General features: G+C 47.2%; 1 protein-coding gene across 11 annotated transcripts in view; it reads left to right on the top strand.

The window, feature by feature from the left end:
• The window catches only part of ATXN3 (ataxin 3), a 44932-nt gene that overhangs the window by 22097 nt on the left and 10371 nt on the right, over positions 1-12464 (top strand). For 10 of the 11 annotated variants that reach the window (XM_051826448.2, XM_051826446.2, XM_051826447.2 and 7 more), the window contains 4 exons: positions 3880-4012; positions 4338-4504; positions 6624-6720; positions 12222-12346. In XM_051826448.2, the coding sequence (XP_051682408.2) occupies positions 3880-4012; positions 4338-4504; positions 6624-6720; positions 12222-12346 (522 nt within the window). Of the gene's footprint in view, positions 1-3879; positions 4013-4337; positions 4505-6623; positions 6733-12221; positions 12347-12464 lie in introns of all 11 variants that reach the window. The other variant, XR_011385016.1, reaches the window with a different exon arrangement.

Below are 12464 nucleotides of genomic sequence, written 5' to 3'. Positions count from 1 at the left end.
TTAAACATAATTGCATCTAGGGGCTGGTGCTGTGGCATAGTAGGTTAATCCTCCACCTATGGTGCTAACATCCCATATGGGGGCCGGTTCTGGTCCCAGCTGCTCCTCTTCCGATCCAGCTCTCTGCTATGGCCTGGGAAAGCAGTAGAAGATGGCCCAAGTGCTTGGGCCCCTGTAGCTGTGTGGGAGACCCAGAAGAAGCTCCTGGCTCCTGGCTTTGGGTCAGCTCAGCTCTGGCCATTACAGCCATTTGGGGAGTTAGCCAGTGGATAGAAGACCTTTCTCTCTGTCTCTCCCTCTCACTGTCTGTAACTAGCTTTCAAATAAATAATAAATAAAATCTTTAAAAAAATTATATCTAAACTGAACATAGTTGTTTTTTTTTAAGATTTATTTACTTTTTATTTGAAAGGTAGGGTTACACAGAGGCAGAGAGAGAGAGTGCTACCATCTGCAGGTTCACTCCACAAATGGCCACAAAGGCCGAAGCTGAGCCAATCCAAAGCCAGGAGCCAGGAGCTTCCTCCGGGCCTCCCACACAGGTGCAGGGACCCAGGGACTTAGGCCATCTTCTGCTGCTTTCCCAGGCCACAGCAGAGAGCTGGATCAGAATTGGAGCAGCCTGGACTTGAACCAGCACCCATAAGGGATGCGGGCACCACAGGTAGCTGCTTTACCTGCTATGCCAAAGGCACTGGCCCCTGAACATAGGCTTTTCTTTATCATTATTCCCTAAATGATACAGTGTAACAACTATTTACATGGTATGAGATTTCTTCAAAAGTCCATAAGGGGCTGGTGTTGTGGTACAGTGGGTTAAAGTCCTGGCATGAAGTGCCGGCATCCCATGTGGGCGCTGGTTCTAGTCCCAGCTGCTCCACTTCCAATCCAGCTCTCTGCTGTGGCCTGGGAAAGCAGTAGAAGATGGCCCAAGTCATTGGGCCCCTGCACCCGCGTGGGAGACCCGGAGGAAGCTCCTGGCTCCTGGCTTCAGATTGGCATAGCTCCGGCTGTTGCGGCTATCTGGGGAGTGAGCCATCAGATAGAAGACCTCTCTCTCTCTGCCTCTCCTCCCTCTATATAACTCTGACTTTCAAATAAATAAAATAAATATTAAAAAAAAGTCCATGGAAAAATAGAATTAAAAGATAAGTTTATTTTACTGCAAAGTATTGTGAACTCCATATAGTTTCTTCATAATATGCCTTTTCCATGAACTTTTTGAAGACCTGTGATATTAGGTATTATAAGTCATTTGGATTTGATTTAAAGTATATCCGAGAATGTGCACAGGTTATATGCCAATACTGCTCCTTTTTTTTTTTTTTTTTTTTTGACAGGCAGAGTGGACAGTGAGAGAGAGAGACAGAGAGAAAGGTTTTCCTTTGCCGTTGGTTCACCCTCCAATGGCCGCTGTGGCCGGCGCACCGCGCCTATCCGAAGGCAGGAGCCAGGTACTTATTCTGGTCTCCCATGGGGTGCAAGGCCCAAGCACTTGGGCCATCCTCCACTGCACTCCCTGGCCACAGCAGAGAGCTGGCCTGGAAGAGGGGCAACCGGGACAGAATCCGGTACCCCGACCGGGACTAGAACCCGGTGTGCCGGCGCCGAAGGCAGAAGATTAGCCTACTGAGCCACGGCGCCGACCAAAAACTGCTCCATTTTATATAAGGGACATGCATCTGTGGATGTTGGTGTCTGAGGGCAGGTAAAAGTGGGGGTTCCTGGAATCCATCCCTAGGAATACCAATAGCTACTGTAGTTATTTTTAATTCATAGTTGGGATGGCAGTGTTTTATTTCACTCTTATGATTTTACACTTTTGTATCTCTTTTATACTTCAAACCTTGGGGGTCCTGATTATATCCTTCCCTGTGTGTGTATGTATGTGCGTATATATGTATTAGCAAGGGAGAGAGAGAAGGGTTCCTGTCTGCTGGTTTGCTCCCCAAATGCCTTTGGCTAGCACCAAAGCCAGGAGCCACAGATTCTCTCCAGGTCTCCCACTCGGTGGCAGGAGCCCCGTCACTAGAGCCATCACCACGGCCTCCTAGACTGTGTTAGTCGAAAGCTGGTGCCAGGAGCAGAGCTGGGTGTGGAACCAAGGCACTCCGTCCGGCATGGGAAGTGGGCACCTTCACTGCTAGGCCCACGCCCCTTGTCGCCTCCCTTTCCGAAACACTGTGCACGGGCTTCTTTCAGATAGATTCCTGTAGTGGCTCTTACTCTTCCCAGTCTGTTAACAAATGATCCAGGCGTCAGTTCTTGGACCACTTCCTGATGTGTGTCGTCTCATTACTTTAAATGTCTTTAAAGGAGATCTACTTGTCAGTAATTCCTCATCGTGTATCTTCAGCCTGCACAGCCCCCCTGCTGCCAGGCTCCTAACAGGGACGTCTCCACTCCTGGCCTAGACGTCTCCACTTGAAGTGCAGAAAGTGTTTCAAAGCGAGCGTGGCTGGGAAGGCAGATCGGCTCTCCTCCCTCAGGTTTCCCGGGCCAACACTCCGGTCCATGCGTGTCACGCTGAGACCGCTGCCCGGTGTGCCCGGCATGTGAAGGGCAGCAGCCCGAGGCTTGAATAAAACCACCATCCTGACCGCCAGAGAATCTGCTCTTGATGGAAACTCATGTTTGTTAAAGACCTGGAAACAGTTTTACTGGCAGCAGACATGTTACACCATCTGAACTCTGATTATATTTGCCCTTGTAGAAACTGTTAAGTGTGTTGTCTTGTGTCCTTTTGATCTTTGTTTCTTTGTCTGTTAATGCTTACAGAGGATACCCTGTTACAAGGAACAAAGTTTCAGAAAAATGTGGGAAAACCTGAATTGATTGGGCTGACTTAGGGTCTGCCCACTCTCACTTGGTTTTGTGTGGGACGTCCACCTGGGAAAACCCTGGGTTTCCAGGATGGTGTTCATAAAAAATTACACTGGATCTGTGTAATTCTCTAGGAGCTTGAACCACACATTTTTTTCAGTTATAAGGTGTGTGTGTGTGTGTGTGTGTGTATGTAGGTCGCTGTTCCCACAGGTGACTCATTGTTACACACATCTGATTGTTTCCCTACAACAGCCCTGTGAGGAAGGTGCCAACTGAAGGTAACAGTTGAGGACACCAGAACACATGGGTGAGGTGATTGCCAGAAGCTGTGCAGCTGGGAAGTAGAAGAATCGAGATTTTTTTTTTTTTTTTTTTTTTTTTTGACAGGCAGAGTTAGAGAGAAAGGTCTTCCTTCTGTTGGTTCACTCCCTAAATGGCTGCTATGGCTGGCGCGTTGCACCAGTCCAAAGCCAGGAGCCAGGTGCTTCCTCCTGGTCTCCCATGCGGGTGCAGGCCCAAGGACTTGGGCCATCCTCCACTGCCTTCCCGGTCCACAGCAGAGAGCTAGACTGGAAGAGGAGCAACCGGGACAGAACCGGCGCCCCGCCTGGGACTAGAACCCAGGGTGCCGGTGCCTCAAGTGGAGGATTAGCCAAGTGAGCTGCGGCGCCGGCCAGAAGAATTGAGATTAAAGCCAGGTAGACAGGTTCCAGATCCCTTCTCTTCCCCACCCCTTGGCCTGCCTCTGGTGCCACTGGGTGAGTGGCTGTCCCCGCCAGCACTGTCAGCAGGACCCTCAACAGGCCTCGTTGCCTTCATTTCTCATGGTCGCCTGTGAGGCACTAGGCAAGTCGCACAGATGGAGAGGGTGAGGCTCAGAGACTTCCTGTCCCCTGCCCGATCACTCTGCTAGGAAGAATCCTTCTTTGAATCCAGATCTCTCCGAGTCTTCGGCTCATATTCTTCCACTGTACTGTGTTGCCCGTCTGCTATCATTGTAAATCAATTTTGAAGTTTTGACCAGATGTTTCAGTTTATTTTTGCCTTTTTTAGGTTATTCTATATTTGTTGTTAAGGGTGATCTGCCAGATTGTGAAGCCGACCAGCTCCTGCAGATGATCAGGGTCCAACAGATGCAGAGACCAAAACTTATTGGAGAGGAATTAGCACAACTGAAAGATCAGAGGTAAAAATTAAGCGTGCTGTATAGAAGAGAAGATATTTGTGTGTGTTCCCTACAGGAGTCAGAAATCCATGTCACCCTGAGTGTGAGGTCCTGTCGTTGGTGGCGACTCTTGTAGACCTTATTTTTTGTGAAGTTGACTGAATCCATTTGAATTAATTAAATATAGAACTTAGATTCACATTACTACGCGATCTTTATATTACTGGACCTTGTTTGTTGGTGGCCTCCGTTTTAACTTAATGTAAAATCTTTAGTTTACAGATGCCTTTTTATTATGTCTGAAACAGAATGGTCTGCAATCACTGTGAGTGCTTTTGTTCTTTAGAGTCCATAGAACAGACCTGGAACGAGTCTTAGAAGCAAACGATGGGTCAGGAATGTTAGACGAAGAGGAGGAGGATTTGCAGAGGGCTCTGGCACTAAGTCGCCAGGAAATTGACATGGAAGATGAAGAGGCAGATCTCCGCAGGGCCATTCAGCTCAGTATGCAAGGTATAGACATTCCGCTGTGTGCTTGCTTCATTGTTGGAGAACTGATGCAGATAATTCCTAGTTTGTGGAAGTTACTGTACTGCTAGTAGACGTTCTTAGGCAGTTACTGCAGAAGCAATGGTTGTATGCTGTCAGCTCTTCTTTTAGATATTTTGAAACATAAATCACTTTGGACAACCTGTATTATAGAACTGTATTGGCTATATTTAACTGATACAGTTATGTTTTTTTACTTCTGGTTGTTTTAGTTGGTTAAACTACTGTGCTAACACAGCAGTAAGTTACAGAGAATCCTTGTGTGGGGTCAGTTGACCCTTCTCCCAGCCAGCTGTTTCATAAATGTATGTGATTAGAGAATATAAATTGATTTGACAAAAATCCAACACAAATTGGCTATACAGCTTAAAGCTTAAGCCTACTCTGGGCCTATATTATTAGTTCCTTTTTTTTTTTTTCTTTAAGATTTATTTGAAAGTCAGAGTTACACAGAGAGAAGGAGAGGCAGAGAGAGAGAGGTCTCCCATCTGCTGGTTCACTCTCCAATTGGCTGCAATGGCCAGAACTGCGCCGATCTAAAGCCAGGAGCCAAGAGCTTCCTCTGGGTCTCCCATGCGGGTGCAGGAGCCCAAGGACTTGGGCCCTCTTCTGATGCCTTCCCAGGCCACAGCAGAGCTGGATTGGAAGCAGAGTAGCCAGAACCTGAACTGGAACTGCGATGTGGAGTGCTGGCACTGAGCTATGATGTTAGCTCCAAATTTGTCTCTACTATTTTTTTTAAATGTATTTATTTATTTATTTGAAAGGCAAGAGTTAGAGAGAGACAGAGAGAGAGGTCTTCCATCTGCTGGTTCACTCCCCAACTGGCTGTAACTGCCAGAGCTAGGCAATTCTGAAGCCAGGAGCCAGGAGCCTCCCCCAGGTCTCCCATGTGGGTGCAGGGGCCCAAGCACTTGGGCCATCTTCCACTGCTTTCCCAGGCACATTAGCAGGGAGCTGGACTGGAAGTGGAGCAGCTGGGGCTCAAGCTGGCACCCATGTGGGGTGCTGGCACCGAGGCAGCGGCTTTACCCGCTACTCCGCAGCGCCAGCCCCGCTTCTACTTCGTAATGAAGTCATTCATCAATTGGATTCCTTAAATGCTTAAGTAACATGGAGATTCTGTTAACGCAGAGAACTCTTGTGGCTCTGGGGTGCCTCCGAGTGTTTCATATGCCTTGCACTCCCATTTTGGATTAGGTAGATTAGCTAATCTGCTAGATAAGCCCAGGGAGGGACAGACACCAGCTTTGATGATTTTAGGTATTTTTGTGTAATTTGTGTTTTTAAGATTTGTTTATTTATTTGAAAGGCACAGTTACAGAGAAGCAGAGGCAGAGAGGAGAGAGAGGTCTTCCATCTGCTGGTTCACCCCCCAGATGACCACAATGGCCAGAGCTGCACCAATCCGAAGCCAGGAGCCAGGAGCTTCCTCCGGGCCTCCCGTGCGGGTGCAGGGACCCAATGACTTGGGCCATCTTCTACTGCTTTCCCAGGCCATAACAGAGAGCTGGATTGGAAGTGGAGCAGCTGGGACTAGAACCGGTGCCCATATGAAATGCTGGTACTGCAGGTGGCGGCTTTACCTGCTACAGCACAGTGCTGGCCCCCACATAGTTCTTTTTTAGCCACTTTATTTCACAATTTGTGCAGAGTGGTTGGCACAGTTATCACGTGTGACCATAGCAACATTGAAGCTGTGGTAGTTCCGGATGTTTGAAGACAGAGGGGTGTGGAGACTGGGTTCAGGGAATGATTCTCCTCTTGCAGTTGCCTTGAGGGATACCATGCCCCTGAAGGCACAGCTTCGTTTCTGCTAAGTTACAGAGAGCACAAAAGGATGGTGCTAGTGCGTTCTCAAACCAGGCTGGTCACTGGACTTAGGTTCCTACGTGCTTACAGCAGCGGTGGGTGACGACTTTGGCTGTCAGGGACGTATGTCCATGATTAGATTTGGATTGCCTTCATCAGATTCTTCAGGACTTTAGAGCCTTTCTTAAATTTACCGAATAGTAGCAGAATAAGTCTAAATATATTCCTTGAATTGGTAAAGAAAATTACTTTTGTTTTGGTTTGTGTTCAGGTAGTTCCAGAAATATGTCTCAAGATATTCCACAGACGTCAAGTACAGATCTCACCTCAGAAGAGCTGCGGAAAAGAAGAGAAGCCTACTTTGAAAAGTAAAGTAGTTGGTACAAATTAAAATTTCACGTTAAACATTTCTTTGGCTATTTTGTGTGTTTGCAAATGACTGGCGAACATGTGAATGTGTTTTTGGAAAAATTTACAGCAAAGTGAATCATCAAGCCTAAAGCCTTGTGTTGCACCTAGCTTTATATTTGCTCGCCAAGTAGAATGTCACCCTGTACAGACACCTGCTAGTAACTGTCATCACAAATCCGCTTTCCTTTTCTTTTTCTCTCTCTCTCTCTCTCTCTTTTTTTTTTTTTTTTTTTTTTTTTTTTTTTTTTTTTTTGACAGGCAGAGTGGACAGTGAGAGAGAGAGACAGAGAGAAAGGTCTTCCTTTGCCGTTGGTTCACCCTCCAATGGCCGCCAAGGCTGGAGCGCTGCGGCCGGCGCACTGCGCTGATCCGATGGCAGGAGCCAGGTACTTCTGGTCTCCCATGGGGTGCAGGGCCCAAGCACTTGGGCCATCCTCCACTGCACTCCCTGGCCACAGCAGAGAGCTGGCCTGGAAGAGGGGCAACCGGGACAGAATCCGGCTCCCCGACCGGGACTAGAACCCGGTGTGCCGGCGCCGCTAGGCGGAGGATTAGCCTATTGAGCTGCGGCGCCGGCCTTCCTTTTCTTTTTTAAGGGAAATAAAGCTCCATCTTGAAGATTATAAAATCTGTACTAGATATTTAGATCCTGGAATCTAGGTGTCAGAGAACAAAAGGCTGAATGCAGTTGCTATTACTGCCTCCCCGCAGTGGCAAGGTGCACGCACTCCCACATCAGCATCTCTGAAATCTAGAAACATCTTGGAGGCACAATGGGCAGAATTTTCGCAGTATCCGAAATACTGGAGCATTTTACATCTGATTGTATAATGAAGATCGTATTACCTTTTCTGTTTCTGTGGTAAGTCACAGCTCAGCAGTATTTGAAGGAGACTTCTGATCAGCTGGTGTCCCCCTGATGTGAGAGACTTCCAGTCTTTATTCAGTGACTGATAGATGTAATTATATTTAAAATTTCAAAATAGTACTTACGAGTGCTTTTTATTTAAGTTCTTCTCAAATTAACTGTTTCATTTTTTAGTTATGATGAACTTTAGATTCATGCAAAAGTGGAGAATCTAGCATAGTGAACCCCTGTCTATTACCCAGATTTGACAAATGCAACATGTGACCAGAGTTTTCTATGCTCCCACTTGGATTATTTTGCAACAAATCTCAGTCATTATATCATCTAGTTTATAACTGTTTCACTATGTATCTATAAAATGCATAAGCTTTTTATTTTGACTTAGCCAAATGCTGTTGTCACACAACAGTAATCACATGAAAATTATTAATAATTCTATATCATCAAATACCTAATTCCGTGTTAAAGTTTTATTTAGTGTTAAAATGACATATAAAATTAATGTTCTAGAAAATTTATCTTGAGATATCAAAATTTATTTATTTTTTAAATATTTATTTATTTATTTGAAAAGCGGAGTTAAGTTACAGAAAGAGGGAGAGGCAGAGAGAGATCGTCCATCTGGTGGTGACTCCCCAAATGGCTGCAATGACTGGGAATGGGCTGTGTCAAAGCCAGGAGTGGGAGCTTCACTGGGCCTCCCACGTATGTGCAGGGCCCCTAGTACTTGGCCGTCTTCCACTCCTTTCCCAGGTACATTGACAGGAAGCTGGATCAGGAGTGAGGCAGCCAGGACTCAAACCGGCACCCATATGGAATGCCAGTGCTGCAGGTGGTAGCTTAACCTACCGTACCACAGCTCCGGCCACAAGGTACCAACATTTAAAGAAAACATTTCCAGTATCCTTCAGTAGTTTATATTTCTGTTTGGGGCGCATTCTCTTCTAGTCACAAAGTCACACATGCGTTCTATAATAGTTACACTCATTTCCCAGTTTACTAAATATTATTTTTATTGGCTGCATATTTCTTTTTTTAAAAAAAAGATTTATTTATTCAAAAGTCAGAGTTACACAGAGACAGGAGAGGCAGAGAGAGAGAGAGGTCTTCCATCCAATGGATCACTCCCCAGATGGCCGCAACGGCCAGAGCTGCGCCTGTCCGAAACCAGGAGCCAGGAGCTTCTTCCTGGTCTCCTACACAGGTGCAGCAGCCCAAGGACCTGGGCCATCTTCTGCTGCTTTCCCAGGCCATAGCAGAGAGCTGGATGGGAAGTGGAACAGCTGGGACTCTAACCGGCATGCATATGGGATACCAGCACTGCAGGCCGTGGCTTTACCTGCTACGCCAGAGCGTTGGCCCCAAGATTCTTTTTGTTATGAAAAATGTCTCCCAGCAAGGAGGCATGCAAATACCTGACTGCCTAGCACTCTAGTGGCATGGTCTAATTTATCACTTAGGATTCAGACTTCTAGAGGTTATTTGAAAGGAAGAGAGAGAGAGAGCGTGCGAGAGAGCGCGCGCGCGCGCGCTTCTATTCTCTGGGTCACTTCCCAGATGCCACTAAACAGGACCAGGCCTGACCTAATGGGTGGCAGGGACCCAGGTACTGGGCCCTCACCTGCTGCCTCCAGAATGTGCATTAGCAGGAGGCTGCCTCAGAAGGAGGTGGGATTTGAACCCAGCACCGCAACATAGAATGCATGCATCTGAAGCAGTGGCTTACCCACTGCACCACAGGGCCTGCCCCACTGGAGGTGTTTTATACAGAAAATTACTTGACACAGAAATTAGGGGGTTTAATAGCCTCAGGACAAGCTGGAGGGGCTGGTCGAGGCCAGCTTCTGGAATTGCACAAATTGCTTGCAAAACAGCTGCAACCGCTGCCCAAATTGTGATGATCGGGAATCAGGCCTTGGAGGTTAAGAAGGCGCTGCCCCAGCGGTGACTTTGGGAGTAGGAAGCCACCGCCGTGAGTGTTCAGGCCTGGGAACAGGAATCCTGGCCCTCCTGCAGTGACTGCCGCAGCGCTCAGAGACTGGCCTCCCGCGACTGCTCGCCGGCCGAGGCCAGCCACTGCCTCTCAATGCGAGCACTTCAGTGGAAAGCAGAGTTTCTGCAAAGCAGGGGGAACGTCCATACAGTGCCGGTGAAATCCCTGGTCTGGGCCTGCCAAGGCAACCCAGGCAGGACTCGCAATTCAGTCCTCAGGAGGCTCATTTTTAAGTTGGTGATTTTGTATGGCCCTGAATAAGGTAATAAAATACCCAAATTGGCAGAAGTCGGGTTCCTCAGCCGTGCTGTGAAGGACACGTGACGCACGTGGTCTTCCGTTGTGCAGCCCCTGGCTCGCTGAAAGACACGAGAAGGCACAGCGGGAGCGGGTGCTGCTGGGACAGATTCTCAGCGCATCTCAGCTGCAGGCGTCAGAGTTGTTCAAGGTTGACAACGATTTCTCATTTTCCTAAATTGAAACTGGAATGATCTTGGGTTGGCATTGCAGCACAGATGGTTCGGCCACCGCCTGGAATGCTGGCATCCCATGTGTGCCCCGCATCAAGTCCAGCTGCCCCGCTTCCAATCCACCTTCCTGCTAGTACACCTGGGAAAGCGGCGGAAGATGACCCAAGTGCTTGAGCCCCTGCAACCCACATGGGAAACCCAGAGGGAGCTCTTGGCTTTGGCCTGGCTCAGTCATGATTTTTAAATCTTTTTTTAAAAAAAGTAATCCTATAAATATGTACGATTATCTAAAAAAAAATAAAAAGTACAACAGAAGTTATCCCTCTACAGTTGCTGCATCACCTGCCTGCCATTCCCTGAATTCTGCGTGAATTTCTCCAGTGGAGTGGGAGGAGGGCATGGAGGCACACCTGACGTGCCAGAAATCCCTTCACTCCCAGTTGTCTTTGTCATGCCACATTCCCGAATCAGGACATGCCAGTGGGCACACACGACCTGCGTGTGCACCACTAACCCAGTACGCGAGAACCTTACACCCGTACAAATGTCTGCTTGCCGGCTGAAAGGCCAACAGGGGGACCTTGCATTTTCCACCAGTTGATATTTCTTGGTCGCTCATCTTTAAGATTCAGGATTCAGAGGGATCCTAGAAAGAAATGTGCTGTTCTTTGAACAGTGAGGCGGTAGTTTTCAAATTCTGGTCCCTTTTTTTTTTTGTTAATCCCTACATACTTTTTTTAAGTTATGGCTTCTTAAGCAGGTTGCCATCTGTTTTAAGTTTTCCTTTTAGTTTTCTGTGTGTTATATATAGAAATCATTTCAAATTATGTTTTTTAAAGATTTACTTATTTATTTAGAGGTAGAGTAGCAGAGAGGGAAAGACAGAGAAAGAGGTCTTCCATCCACTGGTTCACTCCCCAAAATGGCCGCAACAGTTAGAGCTGAGCCAGTCTAAAGCCAGGAGCTTCTTCCAGGTCTCCCATGTGGATGCAAGCGCCCAAGGACTTGGGCTATCTGCTGCTGCTTTCCCAGGCCATTAGCAGGGAGCTGGATCAGAGGTGGAACAGCCAGGACTTGATCCAGCACCCATATCAGATGCTGGTACTGCAGGTGGTGGCTTTACCCACTGTGCCACAGTGTCAGCCCCTCAAATTATTTTTTAAAGATGTATTTTATTTATTTGAAAGGCAGAAGTACAGAGAGGGACATTAAGAAAGAAATTTTCCATCATATGGAAACCAGCGCCCATATGGAATGCTGGTATCACAGGCAGTGCCTTAACCTGCTGTGGCACAGTCCCAGCTCCATCACGTATGTTTTCTAAGTACAAGCTTTTTTCTCTGCATGTTTACATCATAACCATTTCGTTTAAACTTTCTATCATGTGGATTTTGATGACATTGTTTTTCCTTTGGAAAAGCATGTAAATATCTCTTAGTGCGATAGATACAACCGGAAACTTCAAGTGCATGTTGAGTAGCTTTCTTTCATCAAGTTGTGGTAAACACCGTGCGACAGTCAAGCTTCTAGGCACTGGGGAAACTGAGAAACAAGACTTGTGTTTTTGCAAGCTTACACTTTAAAGGAGGCAAACAGAGCAATACCTGCTGGTGAGGGTTAGTGCTGAGAGTGGAAAGCAAGTGATGACACGGTGCGAAGACCACGGCCTCTCCAGGTGGACTGGGCAGGGGGCGCCTCTCTGGGGAGTGCAGGGCACCCAGCATGAAAGCTCGTGCTTTGAGATGCTTCATGTCCTCAAAGGTGCTGTTTCAGTGCCTTCTAGCAGAATCAGCTATGTGTAAACCAATGCCCCGTTGCATAAGAACAGCTAACGGTGACTCCTTTTGTACAGTGGGTGATTTTATGGTGAAAAATACCTGTTGATCTGTCAGATGAATTCAGATTCTGTACCTTAGCTTCCTAGGGTCAGAACTGCTGTCCTTCAAGTAGTGCGTCTCAGACTGCTTGCCGTTGTGTTGCTGTCCATGCAGTGACTGTTTTATTTGTAGGACAATTTATTTTCCATGTGAATAGATTTTCCCATAATGAATAATGAATTTATCCCTAGGTCTTGGTTTTCGTGGTTTTGGTTTTTGTTTAACACGCATTCACTTTTCAATGTTGTAGGCAGCAGCAGGAGCAGCAGCGGCGGCAGCAGCAGCAGCAGCAGCAGCAGGTAGATGCCCCAGGACAGGTTTCCCGTCCCTGTGAAAAGCCGGCCACGAGTTCCGGAGCCCTTGGGAATGACCTAGGTACAGCCCTCTGACCGCTCACGTTTATAACCAGCATGCTCTGTTTGACACACAGGTTCCGTGTGATTTTTGGCTTGGAATTGTTGTCTTCCCTTTTCAATCATGTGGACACTCCTAA

The sequence above is a fragment of the Oryctolagus cuniculus genome, chromosome 20 (genome assembly GCF_964237555.1).
Source record: "Oryctolagus cuniculus chromosome 20, mOryCun1.1, whole genome shotgun sequence".
Taxonomy (NCBI): Eukaryota; Metazoa; Chordata; class Mammalia; order Lagomorpha; family Leporidae; genus Oryctolagus; species Oryctolagus cuniculus.
Note: the sequence above shows the minus strand (reverse complement) of the source record. Positions and strands in the feature narration are given on the sequence as shown.